This window comes from Ambystoma mexicanum, chromosome 3p, assembly GCF_040938575.1.
Source record: "Ambystoma mexicanum isolate Mex_15411 chromosome 3p, UKY_AmexF1_1, whole genome shotgun sequence".
In the NCBI taxonomy this organism is placed as follows: domain Eukaryota; kingdom Metazoa; phylum Chordata; class Amphibia; order Caudata; family Ambystomatidae; genus Ambystoma; species Ambystoma mexicanum.
In genome coordinates this window covers 1116752185-1116776105 of record NC_090925.1, presented here as the reverse complement: position 1 = coordinate 1116776105, position 23921 = coordinate 1116752185, and the positions used below count along the sequence as shown (strand labels likewise).

Genomic DNA, 23921 nt, shown 5'->3' with positions numbered 1-23921 from the left:
TCAGACACCTGGCATTGTCTGATATGGCAAAGAGATCAACTGAGGGTTTGCCCCATGTGTTGAAGCCATAATCAATCCGATCCTTCTTTTGAGCAGTTGGTGAAAATCGATGTAGGTCACATGGCCCAAGCCCCGCCGACCTTCTTAGGCCTGCCTCTTCCTTTCTACTCTCAACGGTTATATCAAGGGCCTCTCTCACCCAGGCGTCCGAAGTAAAGGGAAGACTAAGAAAAGGGCCATTCCTGTTTCAACTTGTTCATACCTGGAGGACCCAGAGTCTGAACTCCTGCTCAGACAACAGGTAAGTACGCACTGACATGCATTTTCTCCTTCCATCCCCATAGGCTATCCCCACCAACACCAGGCAACGCCTATGTCAAAGACCTCGGCCCTCCTACAAGGCATGGACTCCACAATGCAGCAACCTCACCCACATTAGCCTCAAGCCCATCAGCATCCGCTCACCATCCACAACACAGAAGTTGATATTCATCAGCGTCTGCTCAGCTATCAACCGTACAGCAGACATTGCCAACCTCATCCCTACACACAACTGTGACACCATCTTCATCACCAAGACCTGGCTGACACCCACCTCCACACATATCCTAGACGTCCTTGTCCCGGACAGCTACAGCATCCAACACAGAGACTGGCCAAACGAGACAGGCAGCGGCCTTGCGGTCATCCACAAGACCTTGTGGCCCTGCACCAGACTGGACGTCGACAATATTAACTTGTTTGAAGTCCTCTTCTGCCACTTCCTACTCTCCCCGACGGATAGGGTCACCTTCCATCTCATCTACAGACCACCCAAACCCAACACCGCCTTCATCAGACACTTCATCAACATGGTCACCACCATGCCCCTCATACAGGCCAACAACATCTTGCTAGGCAACGTCAACCCCCCCAGGCAACAAGGCCACCAAACTGATGAAGGAAGCTCTCCTCGGCCTTCTCAATAGCCTCAGCCTCACATAGCACACGAAACACCCAACGCATGAGAAAGATAACATCCTCGACCTAATCATCACTGCACTGACTTCCCTCCTCTACAGATCTACTTTGTCGCTTCACTGGTCTGACCACACCTTTCAACATCATGCGCACCACCCCAGTCAAGCACTCCCAGCAGAAACCCATCAGGCAAACCCTCAGGTCCTTCAAGTACTTCCCGGGGAAAGACCTTGCCAACCTTCATCTCACAAGTACTGAACACCCCTAAACGAACTGCGACTCTACTAGAAGCACTCAACGCAATCCCCTCTACTCCATCGACCGAACACACCTCTGAAACAACGCCCATGCAAACCAAAACAGTCAGCACCCTGGTACATGCAAGAACTCAACCTCAGCAAGAGAGTCATCAGAAAACCTGGCACCACTCCATGACCGCATCCAAACTGGCGCTCGTCAAGGAACTCTGAGCAACCGGCTGACAACTAATCAAGACAGCCAAGGTCTCCTACTATCATAACACCATAGCAGAAGGAGACAACAAAAGAAGAGCCCTCTTCAAAGCGGTTAAGCACTGCGTCAACCTGCTACTTGACTCCACGATGCAAGACTCCATTGAAAAATACACTGCCATCAACACCTTCTTCATCGATAAAATCAGCAAGATTTGCCAGCACAAACACGAGCTCTGCAAACACAGACTCACCTCACACCCCTCCTTGCGAAATCAGCACACCCTGGACAACATTCAAGAAACACTCTACAGAGGGCCTGGTGGACACCCTGGCAGCCCTCAAAGCCACATCGTATACAAACAACATCCTCCCAGAATCCATCCTCAAGACCCTCCAAGCAGAAGCTCTTGTACCCTACCTGCAGATCATAAACAGCTCCCTAAATCAATGCACCTTCTGATCGACCCTAAAGACAGGATAAATCCTCCTTCTACTAAAGAAACCTACTCTGGATCCAGAAAACCTAGTTAATTATCGTACCAGCACCCATCTTCCCTTCCTAGGTAAGATCATGGAGAAAGCAGTAGCTGCGCAAATGCAGCAACACATCGACATCAACAATCTCCCCCAAACCTATCAATCCAGGTTCATACCCAGATGTAGCATGGAGACGGCAACCATAAAGGTGGTCGATGACGCCCTTAACATCCTTGACAACGGCCACCCCTGCCTCCTGGTTCTACTTGACCTCCCGGACAATTTTATAAAGTAGACCACCCTGAACCGGCGCATGTAGATCAGCGACCTTGTCCTACACTCATTCAAGCCCTACCTCGCCAACCGCCAGAAGTTTCTTCAGATGGACTCCTCTAGATCGCAAATGTTACCAGTCACCTGTAGAGTCCCACAGGGTTCCATCCTCTCCCCAGGGATCTTCAATCTATACATGGAGCCACTGGGAGTCCCCCCAGCCACACACAACATCCACATTCACATCCACCAATACGCCAACATATATCTATACCTCAAGATTCAATCCATCAAGGACATCCACAGGCCCAAAACCTGCCTCTCGCTGATCTAGTCTTGAATGTCCAGTGCATACTTGCAGCTCAACCCCTCCAAGACAAATTCCTACTCCTCACCAACAACACCACACACCCAAATATACAGACCTCGCTAATAACCATGTACCCTAAGGGCTTCACACCCAAGCTCATCTCCTGCGTGGATCTATGCGATTACTGCAACCAATTAACTACGACCACTGAAAATGTTGACTTTTTTGGAATTTTGACCCTCTTTCCAATATATATGGGATACATTACTCACCGTAATCGTATTTCTGGTGCCTGTATCTGCTTAGATTCACATGCTGTGCATAGGCCGAAATCTAGTGTAAACTGCAGAGTATTACAGTTGTTTTCGAAACTCGAAAAGGGACGTCGACTGGGTGTGCTAGTAATACTATACCTAGTGTGACATCCACTACACCCATGATCCCTAACGCGTCGAGGTCCTTCAGATTCTTATCTTTCCGACATGAGGTATAATGAGGTGTAGCATGAGTACAGTTGTATCCAAGCAGATACATATCAGACAAGCTCATTAGCATCCATGCGCCTTCTCTCTAAGGGGAGAACGGGTGGGCGGGCGCATATGAATCCAAGCAGATACAAGCATCTGAAATACGATTACGGTGAGTAATGTATCCCTTCGGAGGCTGTGGAATCTGCTTGGATCACATGCTGTGCATAGATTAGCAAGCAGTGTTAGAAGAAGGTGGCGGGATGTGAGAAGGTTCATGAGCGAACCGCTTGTCCCACCTGTGTATCTGTCATGGAATGATTGTCAATGCAGTAGCGCATAGTGAAAGTGGTATTGAGCTCCATGTAGCTGCTTTGCAAATGCTGTGTAGAGGGACATTTGCAACGAAAGCCAGAGGGGCTCCTGTGCGCCTTATGGATGAGTTCTGGGTGTAAAAGGCAGTGTCTCGTTTGATAGGGAATAGCACAGTTGTATACATCCGACTATCCAAATAGAAATGGCATTCTTTGAAATGTGGTCATCTTCTCTGCCTGGCACTATGGAGACAAATAGTTAATCTGTTTTTCTTAGCGATCTGGTCTTGTCCACATAGTAGAGGGCCGCCCTCCTCACATCTAGTGTGTGGAGTTTTACCTCAGCGGAGCTGTGGGTTCCTGGAAGAAAGCCGGTAGCTCAATAGACTGGTTTATGTGGAATTTAGAAGTGAACTTAGGGGAGAACCTAGGGTGCGTACGTAAAACCAGCTTGTCTTTGTGTGGAACAAAGAATGGACCCTGCACTGACAATGCTTGAATTTCACTAACTCTTCTAAGTGATAGCCACTAAGAAGTCAGGTGTGAGACTAGACTTGTGAATCGGCTCGAAAGGGGGTCCCATGAGCTTAGAAAGTACAACATTGAGATCCCATCCTGGCAGCGGGTTCGAGATTGGAGGGAAGAGTCTCTTTACTCCCTCCATGAATGCTTTGATGACCGGCAGCTTCCACCATGAGACATTATTGTGGGAAGTGTTATAGGCTGGCAAAGCTGCCAGGTAGACCTTTAAGGAGTTGAATACTAACCCTGCATCTAGCAAGTGGAGCATATAAGTTAGAATGTGGGAAGGAGTACATTCTATGGGGTTAATTTGTTTAGACTGGCACCAAATTACAAATCTCCTCCACTTGTCAAAATAACAGTGCCTAGTGTTAGGCTTTCTTGATTCTCTTAAGATCTCCATACATCTTTGTGGCAGTTTAAGATGTCCAAACTCTATGACCTCAGGAGCCATGCTGCCAAGTTCATTGAGTGAGGGTGCACCGTTAGTCCCCCGTGCCGAAAGAGCAGATTGTACGGGCACGGGAGTTTGATGGGATCGTACATCGCCAGTTTGCGCAGATGTGGATATCAGGGTAGTCTTGCCCACATAGGAGCAACTAGGATGAGCGTCACCTGTTCCTTGTGGATGTTGTTCACCGCCTTCCTCATTAGAGGTGTTGGCGGAAAAGTATAAGCAAATTTCCCTGACCAGTTCATCCATAGGGCGTTCCCCTTGGAGCCTGGCTGAGGGAACCTGGACATTGTTTGTTTTTGCTTGTAGCGAATAAGTCTATTGTGGGGAAACCCCATCAAGAGAAGAGGCCTTCTACTAGTCCTTCGTCTAGTTGCCACTCGTGTTCTTCTGGTAGGGGAGCTTTGCTCAATAAGTCTGCGAGAGAGTGGAGTTCACCTGGAACGTACTCTGACGATGGGAATATTTTCTGTTTAAGGGCCTATTTCTGAATTTGTGGCGCAAGCCTGTACAGATTTGGAGAACGTGTGACCCCCTGTTTGTTGATGTTAAACATTGCTGTAGTGCTGTCTGTCAGAATTTGCACAGATTGGTACGCTAGGTGAGATTCGAACGCCTGAAGGGCTTTGAATATTGCCAGTAGTTCTAGCAGATTGATGTGGTTCTGTGCTGCCACGTCAGACCACAGACCCTGAGCTGTGTAGTGAAGGTAGTGAGCCCCCCCCACCAGCAAGTGAGGCATCCGTCGTGACAATCGCTTGTACTTCCGGAACGTTGAAGGGTTTCCCCTTCAGCAGATTCTCTTATCCACCAGCAAAGATTTTGTACTAGAGTTGGCGAAACGACCACTAGATCGTCCCACTGACCACGCAGTCGCGCGTGAGGAACCAGGTAAATGCAAGATGCCATCATGCCTAGCAAATGCATAGCTTTGCACACCCTTATCTGGCGGCCAGCCTGATAATGTGGTATTTGCAGTAACATATTTTGGACTCTTTCCTCTGATGGAAAGACCAACGCCTCGTGTGTCTATGACAGCTCCTAGGAACTGTTTGGTTGTGCTTGGCACTAGGCTTGACCTTTTCTCGTTGATGGAAAAGCCCAATTGGAAGAGTAGGTTGATCGTTCTCTGAATGTTTGGTCTGCAAATCAGGGCGGACTCCCCAGTAATCAGCCAGTCGTTCAGGTAAGGGTACACTGGGATTGCCTCCCTGTGCAGGTGTGCTGCCACCACCGGCAGTACCTTCGTAAATACCCTTAGAGCAGATGCTATTCTGAAGGGTAGCACTTTGAATTGGTAGTGCTGGTTCACTATTTTGAAACGCAAGAATCTTCTGTGCGCTGGGAACATTGAAATATGAAAATAGGCATCTTTCATATCCAGTGTTGCCATATAATAACTCTTTTTTAGTAGCGGGATTACCTCTTGTAGCATAGCCATGCAAAACTTTTGTGGCTTGACATATTAGTTTGCAGGGTGCAAATCTAATACTGGGCGCATAGTTAGATCTTTCTTTGGCACAAAGAAGTAAGTTGAATAAATACCCTTGTTTACCTGGTTGGCCGGGACGACTTCGATGGCAAACTTTAGTAGAAGCGTGGTGACTTCCTCAAGGAGGATATGCTGGTGTTCCTTGGAATCAGTCTTTTGTCGTGGGGGATGGTTCCGGGGTTGCTCGAGGAGGTCTATGCAGTATCCGCCTGTTACAGTGGACAGCACCCTGTGGTCTGTGGTGATTGCCTGGCATACGTGGGTGAAGGTAGATAAGCACCCTCCTACTGGAGAGCCGTGGGAGGGCACCTGGAGCGAATAGTCACTGCTTTTGAGATGGAGTGCCACCTCGGGAGGAGATGCCTCTATCATGTTCACAGGATCTACGAACTCCCCTTTGGGTAATTCTGGGAGGACTGACCCCGATTGCTTCCCCAGGCAGTACCTTGGCTTTGGCTATAAGTGGAACCCCTCTGTGAATTTTGGCCGTGTGAGCGTCGAAAATTCACGTTTCCCCTCTTGCCAGTAGGTTTATTGGTCAGTTGGCCCAATGATTTAAGAGTATCGTATTCTTCTTTGGCCGTCTTTAAGGAGTCTTCGACAGCCTTGCCAAAGAGCACATTCGACTCAACTGGCACGTTGATGAGGGTAGCTTGCGTCTCTGGTTTAAAACCCGATTGGCGCAACCAAGCGGGACGCTTGATAATAGTTCCTTCTGCTATTATCCTGCCTGCGTTGTCCGCGGCATCAAGAGTGGTTTTTAATAAGTAGCTTGATACTGCTCTGCCCTCTGCGGCCACCTGGGCAAGCTGAGACTTAAGTGGTTCCGGGGCCGATGATATTAAAGCAGAGACCTCATCCCACTTGTGGCAGTTGTAATTGACCAACAGGGTAGAATTGATAGCAATCCTAGTCTTGAATGCCGTGGAGGAGGCCAATTTTCTGCCCATACTGTTAAGTCTCTTGCTTTCCTTGTCAGGCGGGGCCTCAGAGGAAGGTAGTGGATTACCAGCCCCCTTCCTTGTTGTAGTTACAACTAATGAATCGGGCTTCAGTTTCCCTCTGATATACAGTGGGTCAGAAGGGGCAGGTCTAAACAGTTTCTCTATGCAGGGGTTGACGGCCCGCGAAAAAATAGGGGTCTCCAGCGATGGCTGTATCTTTTGCTGAACGGACTTGAGGAGAGGGATAAACTGCGTAACAGCTTTCTTATCTCCTAGGATTTCTTCTACAAAATCCTTATCTTGTTGTACCTCCCGAGTTTCTATCTGAAAATGCTCTGCCGCCTTGACGAGCACTTCATTTAGAAGGGGTTGGTTGTCAATGGGCGAGTCCATGACCGGGGGATCCTGATCAACAGGCGAGTCCATGGGATACATATTTGCCCTCAGGGTCTTCATCATCCCCGTAATAAGGGTCTGCTGCCTCTTGAATAGAGAGGTCTTCATGGTCGGAGTCCGGGTCATAGAGATCAATGACTGTGCCTTGCACTGGATTCTCGGAGCGAAGCCTCTTAGCAGGGGGTTGAGGAGGGATCTGTGACCCAGAGGGTGCTGTAGTGGGGGGAGTGGAGTGGAAACTTATGAAATAGGCAGGGTCCTTTTCATAGAAGTTGGCCATGAAGGACATCCTCCTCATGACCCTGTCTATATCCTCAGCCGACCATTGTGGGAACTAGGGATGACCAATGGTTACGAAGGGAGCCCTAAATCTTCATCTGTTGTAGCACGTAATACAGGTTCTTTGGGCCTAGCCTCTTGAGATTTCTCCTTATGAGGGCTGGGCCTAGCCTCCTGAGATTTCTCCCTATGAGGGGGTTTTATCCCTATGAGGGGTCTTTTCCCTATGAGGGGTCTTAGAGGTCTTTTTCTTGGACTCTTTCTCCCGACCCTGGCCCCCTGAAGTGCGTTTCCCCGACTGTTTGGGGCCTACTATCTGACTTGATGCAGAACGTTGAATTTCGGTTGCGGGCTGAACCGGAGCCTCGTCCGCGGATGATAGGCCCTCATGGGAGTTTATCGCGCGACATCCATACCGTCCTTTGACGGCCAGGACCTGTCATGGGGCGATCTCGAATGAAAAGACTCTTTTTGTGTTTTGAACTGTGTTGCTTGGAACTTGTGGAAGGGAGCCACGAGTATGGTTTAAAGCTGTATTATCTTGAGAATTTTTGTGGAACTGTTTTACACTTGGGGAAGGCAGCTGAAAGAAAGCTGTGAGCTGGACGAAGCTCAGAACTTTATTTTGAACACTGTTTCTTTGGCTACTGACATCCCTGACATCCCTACACAATGTATTGATTTAGTTGTGAGGGAAAGTATAGGTTTTGGACAGAGACAGATTTTTAAGTTGAATTCTTTGACTCAGACTTTCCTTGGTTTCACTCAGGTAGGGAAATCCCACCTTAGTATAGGACAAGTTAGGCCTTCAACCAACCTGGCATTTAAGTTTATACATATGTTATGTTTGAACTTTAAGTCTTACAGAGCGAGCGTGTGTGTGTTTTTATAAGAATTGGTACTTCCTCCAGATAAAGGTCTCTGTGGGCCATTGTAGAGGTCCTGCCCATCTCCACAGTTCCACCCATTCGCATTTACTCATGCACTGGTTTAGCTAGTGTAATGGGTGTGCAAAGACAGCCTGGGGTGGGGTGGGAGTAGGCTTGCGCGAAGAGATTGTTTAAAGGTACTTAGATGGATTGCCAGTGTTTAAGCAAATCAGCGTTGTCATTGACCCCCTCATCAATAGGCAACATCTATGGGCTATAGCTCTGTCGTGAGATTTTAGTAGTTTGGAGTCACTAGGTAAAAAGAGGTACAAGATCCCAATTTTTCAGATTAACGTTTTTCAGACAGACTGGCTTTATTTTGTCAACTATTTGCACTTTTTGTGCTCACAGTATGCATGCAGTGTGCGAGTAAATGCGAATGTCTGGACTGTGGGGATGGGTGGAGCCTCTACGTTGGCCCACAGAGACCTTTATTTGGATAAAGTACAAAGTACAAATTATGCCCTAGATTATTGTATGATGTGACGAATCCCCGGAATCTGTCCCTTTTCCTCAAGGCGCCCCCCCACCCCCCATCCTCTCCACGTGGCTAGGGAGGTGAGCTGGCTCCGCAACACCCTCCCTAGAGGTCGATGCAAGTGGGACCTCACCAGGAGAGACTTCCCTTTAGGGACAAGGACTCCCTAAGAAAGCTTCCAACAGCACCTCCAGTAAATGCATCCAGTAAAGAAATGTATGAAGAAAATATGAGTATGCCTTATTGCCATCAGAAAACTGATTACTCCCTTAAAAGAAAGAACACTGTTTACTGGGAGGAGGAGGACCACCTGTGGAGGAGGAGAGAATGCAAAACAGACAGGAATATGAGACTGCGTTGGGGGAAGGGACACAGCTATATAAGAAGGGAGAGGGGAGGAGATTGGAGAAGGAGAGATTAAGTCGCAAGTTACGAATTTGCTGGCTAGCTTACATAGAGGTAAGGCTGAACGTGCTTGTTAGGGAGAATTCTCTGTTAAGGCTAATTTCCCAAACCTAGTGAGTCCTTTGACTTTGTAATGTGTTTTATTCGCTATGGGGTCTTTTACTCCATAGGGTCTCATGTATTTTTGGTAAGTGTGTTACACAGCACCCTCAGTGCAGTAACACAGGGGTGTTATAGTGACCCCCAAACATAGACTCCATACCCTGGGACTGACTACTGTCTCACCGGGTATGTAAAGTCACCATTGACTTTACTAGTCTTAAATTGTGAACAGAAAAAGTACAAACCATCATATTGTGGAAGTACTGGTAGGGGTAATTAGATTGCCCCTGGGTCTGTTTTTCAAGGGGCCAATGTGCAGTCCCCCCTTGTCGAGTTTCTGGCTGGTGGCAGTGGTTACCACGCAAAATATTCCACTGGAATATTTCCTATGGGATTTTCCCATTCATTTTAAACGTACCACTATTTTGGTGCAATGTTAAAGATACCGCCGGGTTATTTATTTAATATTTATTCCCCGGTTGGGTCTTTTTGCCAGGACTCGGTTTTAAAATGGCGTTTGTGTTCGCCTCTGTAACTCCAACCCAAGTCGAGCCCTTTGTTCCACTTTTTGGTGGGCTTCTGCACAGAAGCCTCCAAAAGTGGTGCCACTCTGTCTGGGTCTACAGGATGTGTGGGAGGGGGGTTTAGGCACCCTGGACTGAGTTGCCTCGGCAACTCAAGTCGCACTCTTGTGTGATTGGCCCAGTGGTGAGCCGCCCGGCTCACCACTTAGCATGTTTGAGTGACAGCTAGGGCTGATGAATGGGGGTTTTCTGCATAAAAGCAGGGCTTTGGGGACTGAAACTTCAGAAGTCGCCAAAGGGCCAAAGAATCCGAAGAGGGAGAAGCTGAGCCGACCTGCAACGACGACACCACCGGTGGAGCCCTGCTGAACTGCCTCACCACTTCCCGACGACAGAGAAGATCTTCATCCCGGAGAGTCTTCTTCCTCTGAACAGGTGGGGATAACCAGTTCGCCCTCTTTTTCGGCTTCCTGGATCGTCTCGTGGTCGAATCACCCGTGCCAAGCACCCCTGCCAAGCACCCCAGCGGCTGGATAGCCACGCTTCACCACTACCGGAATAAAAGGGTAGTACCTTTTAACCGGGAAACTCTGCGGCTGGTTTCTTCCCTGGCAGTGCAACGACCTCCAGCTTTCCTCCACGTCGAGATCTTCTCTTCCCCTGAACGAACCACCGACTTGCACCAGCTGCCAGGAACAACTGCCCCCGCTGGGGCTTTCTCACCATTTCAGGTATTGTGTCCTGCCTGGTCTCCCTTGCAACAGATTGTTCAAGGTGTCCCGTAAATCCTTGACTCTCGATCCTTGGGTGACTTGGGACCTGCTAACTAACTTTTCATGAACTGATCCATTCCTTTTTGAACTATCCGCAAAGACTTTTAAAAGTATTATTCAACTGTGTGATCTTGGACACATTCTGCCTTGCTCGCTCCAAGAGTGGGCCTGGCCTATGAACTTTATTGCTCTAACAGTAGACTCTGCCTTTTCTGACTTGCTGTGGTTCTTTTAAAAAGTGCTGGTATTGTGCTGTCCTAATTCTACCTTTTGCCTCCCTTTTTAACTAACTTACTGGAGTGCCATCTTAGGTTAAGCGCTCACCTCTGTCTGCAAATAAGTGGTGTTTTAACAAAGACTTGTTCAGTAAGTAATCAGGGATGTATGTATATATTGATAGTGACTGTGTTTGAACTTGCTTGCCATATTAGTGTATTTTATAAGTGTGTTTTTAAATAAATAATTATATACTTTTATACCCAAGCTCTTTTCAGTATTCACTTGTGCTACTGTATCTTTGTACCTATTTTGTATACTCTATATACTGTCTAACTCTTCTTGAGAGAAGTCTGGCTGCTCAGCCACAGCTACCAGGTAAATCTGGGTGGCACAGACTGCTACCAATTGGGTTTCCTGCCAACACCTGTAGTCCTAAGCCTTTTGCAGTGGTCCCTAAGGGAACTGCGCAGGTTTCTGCCCAACAGTGCTGTGTTGTGTTGCCCAGTGGAAGCAAACTGCATAAGTCGACCCGCAGTGTTGGCAAACCAGAAAGAGGGGAGAAACCATTGCGGGTGCAAGGCATCCTTACTCAGAGAATTGAGTGGTGGTGTGACCACAACAGAGCATTCGTGGATCAGAGGCTCACTGACCAAAGCTGATTCCACTCCGCTAATGTTAAAGCGGAACCTACCGGCATACGGGATACTGAAGAACCCGTTTGTGCAGCAACATGAAAAAAAGCAGCAGAAGAATCTAGAGAGGCCAACCTGACAAACCGGAGAGCAGGTCTGCTCTGAACAATAAACCCAGTGAAGTTATCCCTGAACAGTGCAGGTAACTGGGAAAGCAGGAGTCCCAAGAGGGGTACAGAGAATCATTACTGGTAAACTCTTCCTCGTTCCAGTCAAGATAAAGCATTGACATTTAAAGAAGAGAATACGAATCATTATTGGAGTGCACATAATTTTCCTAGTAAACATGTATTAATGACATTTGATTAAGTGAATGAGAATCATTATGGGGATACACATACTATCAATACAAAATAAGAGTGAACATGCCTCAAGACTGGAATATTCATATCGGAACAGAACCAAAGATGGTCTAATTAAAAGAAGAGAGGTATCATAAAAAAGAAAAAAAATGAAGATAAGGCTGAAACAGAGAATAAAAGGAAAGACCAAAAAGAAACCGGAGACTGAATTATATACCAAAGACCAGAGACCCAAGAGGAGAGCCCTAAGTATTTAATAACATTACCTTGGGAAAAGAGAAGGATAACTAGAAGTAAAATAAGTCAAGAAAGGCACAAGGAAGAAACAGAATAGTCAACAAAGAAAGAAGTATCAGAAGTTGAATAACCCTGTGACTGAACTGTATAAATTGATAACACAGACACCCACACCCCACACCCTTTTTTGAGTTGGGTTGTTGGCACCCGCTGCAAGAGCGAGAGGAGCAAACAGTGCAATATGCGTATATTGGAATACAAACATCTAGGGCAAAATTGGTACTTCACGGATGAAGTACCAAATTGGGCCTACATTTTTGAATTCAGAGATTATATTCTCTAAGGGCCAATGTAGAAGCTCTGCACATCTCGACAGTGCAGCCATGCGTGCATGTAGTGTGTGAACATATGCAAATGGCTGGACTGTAGAGAAGGGCACAGCCTCTTCCTTGGCCCACAGAGAACCTCACTCAGATGAAGTGCCAATTCTGCCCTAGATTTCTGTACGTATACACATTCTATATAAAATATTGAAATGTGTTTCAAACACATTATGTATATATTTTTAATACTGAATAAGCCTTTGAAGACCCATAGACTTCAAAGTGGGCAGTTACCCAAACAACTTAATAAAGGGAAGCAACACCTTATTCTGGGAACTTAAACACACACTACTAAACAAAAAGCATACAGGTGAAATGCTGCAGTTAACTTCTTCAATACCTTTTCTTCATCTTTTTTTCTGCGGTGCTTTCTCCTATGCTGGTGGAAAAAAGAAACAAATGATAAATAACATTAAATATCTTCAAGCAAAGATTATATTTGCTAAATGACAGCAAAAGAGAGAGAGACAATGTCCGAAATCTGACTCTTTTTTGTATGTAATCTTAAGGGTTCAAAATTCAGATTGGATAAGCAGGAGTTAAAAGTTGCTCCTCAGTAGCCCTCATTAACCAGTGACCAGGAGCTACCAATGTGGAATGAGAAGCCAGTAGCATTCCCCAAAGCTAACTATCACATAAGACGCTAATATATAGTTTTGTCCATTATTAAGTACTTGTAAAGCTTTAAACGTTGTACAGAAGTGTCTTAATGCTTATTTGTAGATTGTCCAAATGCACAAAATTAAATTCACCTAGTTCCGTTTGTTCAGCATAAGTTGCTCTATGGAGCCAAAGGTTTCTCCTGGTGGCCGTTGGTGCCAAGCTCACCAGGCTCTACTACGCTACAAGCAGGAGCTAAATAGCTCCCAGCTCCTCTCAATTTTGAACCCTGAATCTTTATTTTAAAATGTTCACAGATAAAATAAAAGTAAATAATGTTCACAGATAAAATAAAAGTCACAGCAACATAAACAATTGCCAAAATAAGCATGTGCTATGGTAGCTTTGAATAATATATGCATCTAAAAGAACCTTACCACAGCTTCCACAAACCTTCTAACCTTCCCACCAAGAGGAGAGTACTAAAGACAAAAACATGTTCTTAATAAATACGAAAAAGGGTCTTTGGTACCAGAAAATGTTCCCTTTTGTGCTGCGCAAAGATTGGAGGGTCATTAAGGAAGGCTTTGGACAATGTGGTTAGGACATAACGTACTGTGTAGCATCACCAACTGAATAATAGCTCAACTCATTTAACAGACAATCAGCTCTCAGGCTTGTTTTGCAAGAGAAGTCTCCGATTGAGCAACTTAACGTTCCAAAAAGGGACACCAGACTGAGAGAAGCAACTTTAAATCTCTTTACAAGGCGAATGACTGTTTTTCACTAATTATTATTGTACATTTTGTTCCGAATGCCAATCTGTCATTTCTGGGATGTGCATGGATTTCAATACCACCCTATCAATATCATTGCTGCCTTCAGTTAATTACTTGGCAATCAAGTCGCCTGATCTTTGAGTAAGCAGGAATGTTGCTTGGACTGTTCATACAACAAATATATTGCTGCGTCCTTCAGAAGGTGTGCGCACCTAACCTTCTTTCATCTTTCCAAGAATCACCACCCATTATTTCTGCAGTTCGGGGTATTGCCACCAGAAGTGCAATAAACCGGCAGTCTGCAACCAAAGATGCTAGTCTCTGTCTTATCACTCATTTCGAGTAACCATTGAGATTGCCATGATTTTCATCCTACACCGCTTGCCGGAGCCTAACCTTCAACCTAGAGGCCAGCCTGCAAAATCGCACCTATCTGACACATATGCTGCCTGATGTAGCCCCTGTAACATGAGGCGAGGCTTTGCCAGTCTGTATACACACACCTTTTTATATCTGTAACCATAGGTTAACTCTTGCACTTCACCAATGTACCATGCACTTTCTGTAACTAGCGCCTAGATGCCTAGGGGCTTTGTGCGCTGAAATAAATGGATAAATAAATAGAGGCAGTCAAAACACCCACCTGAGGCTATAGCAGGTTTTGCACTAGACTAACCCCTAATTTTCAGCTGTTTTACCAATTTCATGCCTAACTGTGAATGTTAGATCCACATTTGCTCACATTTACATGGGACTATTTTTGATTCTTTAACAGGCTTACCTTTGCTGCCATTACTGAATGGGATCTCTTCAGAAGCCTGTGAACTACTGAATTCTTGGGGGCAGTGTATTGATCTTGGGCTTAGCAAAGGCCCGTGAAACCTCAAATGCCACTTCCTTTTCTTCCTTCCTTTTTCCTGGTTGGCCCTTTGGGTTTATCATCTCAACCTACTATGTTCTGAGGCGAAGCCATCACTGCTCTCGTCCCTCTGCGCCAGAATGATTCATGGTTTTCGTTACTCGCAATGTGGCCCTCGAGATGTTTTGGACTACAACTTCAATGACGATTCATCTGGAGGGCCTCATAATGAGTACCCATGGTCTATCCTATCAGCAAGTTTTTGATGTCTGCTCACACCAGGATTATCTTTGTTTTTTTTTTTTACTTCGGACACTAAAATATATGGTCCATTTTAAAGCTCTATATCTAGCTTGTATAGTAATGTTCACATTTCTTGTTAAAACACTGTCCAGCTTTGATACCTCTTTCGAGGTGAGCCTCTTTGAATGTGCCATCCTTTACAACAACAAATATAGTACAATACAACACAATACAATACTGCTATACCAACCAAAAGGCTCTGAAGACAGTTGGACTTCTCCACTTTGTATCACTACTGTTAGGCAGAATCCTGTGCAATTCCCTTAGGGAGCACTACAGAAGATTAAGACTAGAGGTATATGCAATAAATCCACTTTGGTATCAGTCAGGTTTAGTTGGTAGCTGTGGCTAAGCAGTCAGACTTATCTCAAGGGAGAGATGTGCAGTATTCAGGGTTTACACATTAGGACTACAATACTATGGAACAAGGAAACACTGACCAAAGCTTTGTGTCAAAAAGAATATATATATTTATTTTACACACTCTGATGTTCACACACAAATCACTATTATAAAAGCAAGTTAAATCCATCAAGAAAAGGATACACAACTCTCTATTTAAATTGTAGACAAGGCAAGTTTGAGCAAGAGTGAAAACTGAGCAAAACCGCACAGTGTAAACCCAGCAGAAATGGCACTCTAACAATTTCTCAAAAGGGAGGGAAAGGACAAGTTATACATAAATATACTCTTAAACACACCAGCAATACTTCCCAATAAGATTGTGAACAAGTTAGGCAAGGCAGTACTTTAGCATGTATAATACTGGAGGTGAAAACCGAGCAAAATGGCACTTCACAACTTTAAAAAGAGGGAAGGAAAAAATGGTTATAAAAGTTAGGTGCACCAACACATTTCTAGGTGAGAAGCAATCTAGAGAAGGCAGTTGTAACAGATTTAGCCAGAGGAAGTAGGCCTGTGCTAGAGTCAGTGGTACAGGGCAAAGTGTTCTTGTAGCTGCAGTCAAGTCTGTGTTAAACTATTTGAAAAGGCGGTTGCAGAAGGTGAAAGACAATGTTAGATGATAGGGGCGGCCAACCCAGTAGGTAAGTAAAGGATTTAAAACACCTTTAGCAGTACCCAACGAAAAGGGAGGCCTGGCAGAACAATGTACCTTAAAAGTGGAAGAGGCTCCTGTGGTGGCGGTAGTTCCTGGCAGTTCCTGCAGTTCAGGAGATCCAGCAGAGGAAGAGAGGCACTTGTCGTGGAGGAAGGTTCGAGTAACTGCACTGCACTGCCCAGGGATGAACAGGGATGAAACCAGCCGCGGTGCTGCCAAAACAAATAAAAAGGTATGCTCCTTTAAATCGCGGTCCGGGTGGACTGGTGCCTGGCTATCCGGTCTCCTAGTGCTTGGCACTGGCGATTCGACCAAGGCAGGTCCTGGAAGGCGATTGGCAAACTGGTTGGCCCCACCAGCTCAAAGGAAGAAGACTCTTGCAGGTGAAGATCTTCTCGAGTCGTCAGAGAAAAGCGGTGAGGATCTGCAGCAGGGCTTCACCGGTGGTTGAGTCATTGCAGATGTCTTTGGCTTTGCTCCTCTTCGGCTTCTTAGTTCCAGTGGCAAAGTCTTGTCCTCCAGTCCTCAGGACCCTGCTTTTATGCAGCAAGACCCCCATTCATACAGCCTAGCTGTCACTCACACAGTGGGGTGGCTCTCCTGGCGGGAGAACCCCCCAGCCTATCAGGGCAGAGTGCGACTTGGGTTGCATAGGCAATCCTGGCCAGGGTGCCTATTCCCCCTCCCACACATGCTGTCTACCCCAGACTCAGTGGCGCCTAGAAGAGGGCTTCTGTGCAGAAGCTCACCAAAAGGACGAACAAAGGATCCCTGACCTGGGTTAGTACTATAGAGAAAGACACGAGAAAGAAATTAAATCGAAGTTCTGGCAATAAAAACCTACCAGAGCAAAGTTAATATTAAAATAAACCGGTGGTATGTTAGAGGCTGTCAGTAAATGTGGTAGCCTCGAACAATGGGAAAATCCCATAAGGAAATATTTGCGGTCGAATATTTACGGTAGTAACCACTGCCACCAGCCAGAAACTTTTGAGAGAGGGACTGTAAGAACTCCCTCGAAAATGAACACTAGGGAGAAACTATTAACCCTTCCCAGTACCTCCATAGTAAGATGGGCTGTACTGGTTTTGTTCATAAGAATTAACTAATAAAGTCAATGGGGACTTTACATGCCCTTGGTGACAGTAGTCAGTCCCAGGGTATGGAGTCTATGTTTGGGGGTCGCTACGACACCTTTGTGGTACAGCATGGAGGGTGCTGTGTACCACACATGTAAAAAGATGATTCCTATGAGGGTGAAAAAAAAACAGACCATAAGCACACAAGATAGCCTTAAACACGCACTAGCAATCTGTCTAAGAGTGGGAAAAAAAAAGAGTCTCACTCTTAGCAGGAGAAAAAAATAAACCCCTCAAATCCAGCAAAGCTGCTGGGGGACTCTATGGTAAGGGGAATTAGCCATAGAATGAGAATTCTCCCTAACAACTACCCAGAACACCTGATAGTTTCACAGTCATATGACAAAATTGTTGTGGGCCTACCCTCAGAACATCTAGAAACCAATTCTTATTACCCTTGTGTAAATGAGTAACATTAAATACCACTGATAACGTACCTACACTGTATTATTAAAACAGACATTTTCACTTGCCTCTGTATACTCAAACAGAACGCCTAAAAAGAATGCTCTCTTATTTAGCACTTCTATATATTTATTCTCTTGCTGTGATAATGAGCATTAAAATAGTGTAGTCAGTGCTCCCACCCCCAGACCCGGGCTGCAGCCACACAACCCCTTACTCCACTAGAGCTAACAGTGAGCGACCTGCCGGCCCGGGGAAAGATCTCAACCCTCTATACGCTGCTACAGGATGACCCCTTTAGTTCCAGGCCCTCCTATATGTCTCAATGGGAGACGACCTTGGACACGCCATAGAAGACCACACGTGGGTGGACATCTGGTCCAGAACGCGCACAGCTTCCCGCTGCATTACCAACCGGGAGTGCGCCCTTAAATTGCTCCTGCGGTGGTATTAGCCCCACTCCCCCTCCGCCTCCATCACTTCCAACAGACCCTGGACCCTCACCGCTGGCGTCTCTGCGGCCTCCCAGGATCATACTTTCATATGTGGTGGACCTGCCCCAGAGTAAAGGAGTTCTGGACTCACTGCCTAGCCACTATAAAAGGACGTCACCCAGGTGGCCATTCCGCTCACGCCTGAGCAAGTCCTCCTGGGGATCCTGCTACCAGACGTATACCCGAGATCAGGGAGGAGAGCTGCCCTAGTATCCCAGTTCTTGCTGGCAGCCAAAATCACGGTGGCCCGCACTTGGAAATCCACGGATGAACACTTGATGACCATCTGCTGGGTCAAACTCTGGGACATTCTGATCGCTGAGAAGGTCACGGCAGCTAAAGCAGGACTGCTCGATCGATTTATGTTGAGTTATAAATAAACACATTTTTTAAAAAATAGTGTAGTCAAACAAATAGTCCCGAATATTACCAATAATTTAGTTGCAAATACTCTTCGCATCCTACACTTTTACGATTGCCTTCTCAAAAGCTAAACCATGTAGCCAACCAATGTGTGTAGCCACCTAAAATGTCATAGTAAAGCTAAAAATATGTTCACAGCAGTGCCGAGAGGTCTGGTGAGCCAGTAGGAAGTGGAAGTTATTCCAACCACTGTAAACCCGTTAAACAGAAAGGGTTTGAAAAAACAAAACATCAGATCACCATGGTTTCTAAGGGCAATGGCCTAAAAAATAATCTAAAACCATGGATTAAAAATAAAGGTAAAATAATTGAAATGCACTACTGGATTCCTCCCTTCCATCTATACTGCATGGGTCTGCAATTTGGGTCTCTCCAGATGTTTTGTTCAATTACTCCCATGACCGCTCACCATTGATTATGCTGCATGGGTCTGATGGGATCTGTAGTCCAAAACATATGCCGAGCCACAGGCAGCATGCCCCTGCACTAATGCAAATGCATAAGGCGGTTCTACTTATCTTGCCTATGGAAACTGCAAGGAGGAACATAGGTTTTGAAATGAAATGTGCTTTGCCAAGTCTTGACACATACCACGTGTTAGCGTTTCTCCAAATATCAGAGGCCAGTTAAAAGCCTAGAAAAATACATCATGGCTACCTTTGGTTTTTAAAGACAATGGAAAAGAAAGGTATGTGTAAAAAAGCCATATGTGAAAAATGGGTAACAAAGGATTTATTTAAGCTTCAAAATATAGAAGAAAAGATTTAAATTGATATTTTTACTAGTTCGGCTACTTTTTAGGACTAGAGATAACCTGTAATCTCTTCTTGTATTAGAATACAAGAATGTATAAGAATAGCTGTTGCTGCTTCTTACCCGAGCTTTCAGTCCCCTCACAGAGGTGAGAGGACTGAAAGCTTGGGGCAGCTCTACTCGCAAATTCCGCCTGCATATAATCTGCTCGTCAATGCATTCAGCAAGCTGCGTCAAAGCACTGCCTTTCAGGGCTTACATTTACAGGGTCAATTCAGGCTAATCTAAACATCACGTTTTGTGCCTGCCAATCCTGGTCTTGTAGTGTTAATGTGTAATTTTTCCTTTATTATTTCCCGAGACTGGGCAGTTGTGAGAGGGGGTTCAGGAAATCAGACAAGACCTTCTACACATGCACCTGACGGAAGAGATGATATACCCCCCTCTAGCCTACAAACAACATCTGGGATTTCATAGGGGATGAGGCACAGCACATATCCAATGTAAAGGCTACCCAAATAAACCATAGAAGAGAATGCATGTCATCAGCCTAGACTCGGAGCAAGTCGGGTTACAGGCTCATGACCTTGTCAATCTGATTCGATCAACTATAAAGCAACACTAAAAGCATAAGTACATTAGAAAAGTAGATCAGTAAGACCATTATAAAATAAAATAGGCCTCCATTACAAATTCCACTCCCTGTCTCTTAGGGGGAGTAGGGGGGGGTGCCCAAGGGAGCAGGTGATGCCACCCGCTATGCAATGCTGGCCCAGAGACACTAAGAGGATGCCCTGCAGTGGCAGGCCACCACACTATTGCACCCCCTCATCTGAGTGGCAGGTAGCACAGTCTCCAGCGTGCTTTATTTGCACTGGGGACTGTGGTGCCTGCCTCTGAGCAGGGGCGTCTCCCCCGCAACACATTTGACTTTTTGTTTGTTACAGAGCTATTTGGACTGTGCAACCAATGTAGCACGTTGTAATGAGTGGCAGTATGGTGTCAGCCCCACCGCCTCTCATTTTTGCACTAATAGTGTGGACGCTCTGACAGTCAGACATTGCAAAGACGAGGGCCATCAGTCCTCCCTATGGCAGCACTGGTGCATGCGAAGGCTGTGAGCAGTTACGCGTGTGTGTGTTTTTATGCATGCGTGCATGCAAGGAGTTATTTGAATGTTGTGTCAATGCGTGGGTGCAAGTGTGAGTGTGTGCGCGCCAGCAACCACCTCCAAATGTACAGGTGTAGGGGCATGGAATTTTGTGGTTGCTTGATGCATGGTAAAGAAGCTTTATTGTGCATCAAGGGTAAAGCAAACTTGTTAAGTGTTATTAAGTGGCTAGAATGGCCTACATTCATAAAATGTAGGCCAGTCTAGCCACATAACACTTCTCATGCTTGGTCGGGCACATTGGTAAAACATTTAACCTGCATCAGTGGCATGGTATCACAAGTATGACACTGACAAAAAAGGTACAATTTGTAAAACCTTTATTGAAGTTTCAATGGGGTTGGAGAAAACCCTACTTTGCCCAATAGCTAGGATGGGAGTAGTGTCGACCATCAAATAATAAATAAAACTGTACTAGTTGAGTCAGTCAAATCAAAACTGGCCTATACTAGCAAACCCAATGCCTGCCCTGTATCTCATGCAAAAAGTGTGAAAAGGAGAATATGTATGCAAAGGAAAGTCAGTGTTCAAATATAAATAATAAATGTGGCCGAGTCAGCTCACCTCCCCATGTTGGACAGCACGGAGTAAGGTGGTCCCTGTAGGCACGATGACACTCTGGCAGTTCAAATCGTGGATCGAGGCCCGCCTTATCTTCCACGTTAAAGTCTTACTGTCCAATTTCCAAAACATAGTCAACCATAAAGTTCACGTCAGCCCTCCTGTGTCGGGCACAGACCCCTTAAAGCAAATGTGCACGTTGGTCTCCCTCAGCCGGGCTCAGACCTTTCACAGCAAAACAAAACACTTGCAGGGGTTCCCTTCCTCAAGCTTAATTCACCTCCTTTAGGAGTTCCCTTTCCCTAACTTATTACACTTCCGGACACCCTCAGTCGGGCCGGACCGCTTCCTGATGCCGAAGACTTTCAAATGTGCGTGGCTTTTTCTACAGACCTCCGCAGGACCACTTGGACTTTGTAGTTTTCAAATTCACACTCATCTGTTATTTGCCCCAGTGCTTCCTAGTCTGGGTAGTACACGGTCTTATGCATCAAAGTTAAACGTTCACCTTTAACTTTCCTCTTCTCTCTGGGTTAATTCTGATCACCTTGTTTTTAGAGTTCATTCACTTTATCGCTACAAGCGTTTCACCTTTCATAGAGACTTTCGAGTGGGCTACTTCCTTTTGCCAGTCCACTCCGTTACTCAGTATCGCTGACTTTACAGCTATTGTTACTTCAAGGTTCATTCTCAGGTCTGCCTTTCTTTGCGTTTCAGCCACATGTGTTCAGCCTTCAATTGTGCAACATAACGTTGCCACTTCACAGGGTAGCATGGATTATGGGAGAGATGGTTTCTGGATAAGATAGATTCAACGGGAGGAAGAGGAGTAAATGTATTACAGCCTACAAAAGCCTCAGGTGCGTTGTCGTCCTTCTTCCCCCAGTACGATACCGCTGCTGACCTAGTGTATTCCTCCAAGCACAACCCCGGGTGATCTTCTACCCCGGTGATCCTCCCTCGCTCGTCCACCCCCAGGGTTGGGATTCGAGAGCGCCAGCTCTTCCCTGACAACATGAATAAGGGATTCTCAAGGTCCACTCGGGGGAATACCCTCAGGTTTCTCACAGATGTCTGGAGAGATATTCAGGAGCAATAGCAGATGGTCTACTTTTTTTCCAGCTCCTTACTGGTATTAGCTTTTGACAGTTTTCCAAGATGGTATTCTTGCGTGCTGAATGGAAAGGTAGCACAGGTTCTTTTAGCGCTACTCGAGTTGGAATCTCGCAGGCCTTATGACTCAGGTTTTTAAGCACGCAGGTCAAAGCCTTTGATGATTTTGTTGCTGGCTTTTGAGGGTGCAGTGGAATTGGTAGCCTTTTTCGGGTCATTAGAGGAACTACGAGTAGTCGCTTTTGAAAAGACGTCCATCATTTTCTGACTGAACTTCTCCCAATCGGCTGCCGAGGCCGTCTCATCTGGGAAACATGCTTGTCTCTTGTCGGCGGGGAGTCAGAAGACGAAGAACAATGGTGTCCCTTTGATTTCCTTCAAGAAGACGCGGACGAAGAATGACGCAAATCTCTTCAGGACATCGAACGCTTAGAGTGTTTTGAGAGTTTTGTATGCCTTTCAGATGATTTGTCCCATGAACTCTCACCGTCAGAAGATTTCCTCTTCGAAGGAGTAGACAGAGATTTTGAGACTGCCCAACCTAGGGCGAGTTTGTTGTTCCCATCTTTGAAGGCCTTGCTAGTCATCGACTGACGGGAGCCGCACTCACTTTGTGCTCCTTACCAAGGCACCAGAGGCATATCCTCTGTGGATCTGTGATCAACATTTTCGAATAACAGTCTGCACACCTCTTAAAACCAGTCTTCGGAGTAGACATACTCGGAAGAATTCAAATAGGTAAAAGAATCGCTAAGGCGAGTCGAAATGTTCCCAAGTGTGCTTCACGTCAGAGTGCGGGAATGGAAGGCACAGAGGGACGACTTGACGCTGCACAACGCCCTCTGCTGTTAAAAAAGTTTGCAAGCAGGATCTCAGTCTATCAAAGATGAGGAATCCATGGGAGGACACATCCATTAGAATGTATACTATCACCCTCCTACAAGTGAGTGCCCTCCCCTCTCCACTCAGTCCAGTCAATACAATAGTCCTCGAGTTCTTGGTTCACCACCCCACATTTTCCACTGTTAAGGATTTCAATCAGGCGCCACACACATTGGTCTCGGTCTAGCATGCAGCGCACGATTGAAATGCTTAGGTTTTTATGTTAGATTCAATATTGAGATGGTACATCACTCATATTACACCCCCTTTTCAAATACCCTGGGTCACAATGTACCATGAACCAGGCTGGTTGGTCAAATATATATTTATTTGAAAATTAAAAAGAAAACATACACTTTTAATATGGGGCAGCAATCACCAATGGGGTGATAACAATAGGACTGTAAGCAATGCACTAGTTTAACCTTTATTGACAAATCTACAAAACACCAGGGAATAGGAGCACTTTTGAGTTTAGGTAAGATAGCACTTGAGTTAGAATTTCCCCCTGCAATGTTTACTCAACCCGCAAATAATACATTCTAAATGGATAAACAGAAGCAGCAGGTAATCAGGAATGACCAACAAGAAACAGAATTGAAATCCGACCTTCCTCCCCAAACAAGAGAGAAAAACAGATTTTAAACCCTGGCAATGCTAAAATTGACACTCGGAAATGGATGAATAAAATAACGAATGTGTGTAAAAACCTTGAAACAAATACAGTTCCTCACTACAGCGACATTGTAAAGGTGCAAACAATCACAAGCAATGGATTATCCAGACATACAGTTCGAAAATGAGTGGCAGGGTTTTAAAACATGTTTTTTTGATTGATTGATATTTTATTTCTATCGCGCTCGTACACAAGTGTTTCAGAGCGTGACAAGGCAAGGCAGGGGAAAAGGGGAGAACAAAACATCAATCTTACTAGGCCCAGTGACATTGAGAATGTGCAAGTGCATGGGAGAGGGGGAGGGGAAAAGTGCATG

General features: G+C 45.7%; 1 protein-coding gene across 2 annotated transcripts in view; it reads right to left on the bottom strand.

Annotated features, from left to right (window-relative positions):
• ZCCHC10 (zinc finger CCHC-type containing 10) overlaps positions 1-23921 on the bottom strand; it is a 212357-nt gene that overhangs the window by 76232 nt on the left and 112204 nt on the right. For both annotated transcript variants that reach the window (XM_069652486.1, XM_069652487.1), the window contains exon 3: positions 12728-12766. In XM_069652486.1, the coding sequence (XP_069508587.1) occupies positions 12728-12766 (39 nt within the window). The remainder of the gene's footprint in view (positions 1-12727; positions 12767-23921) is intronic.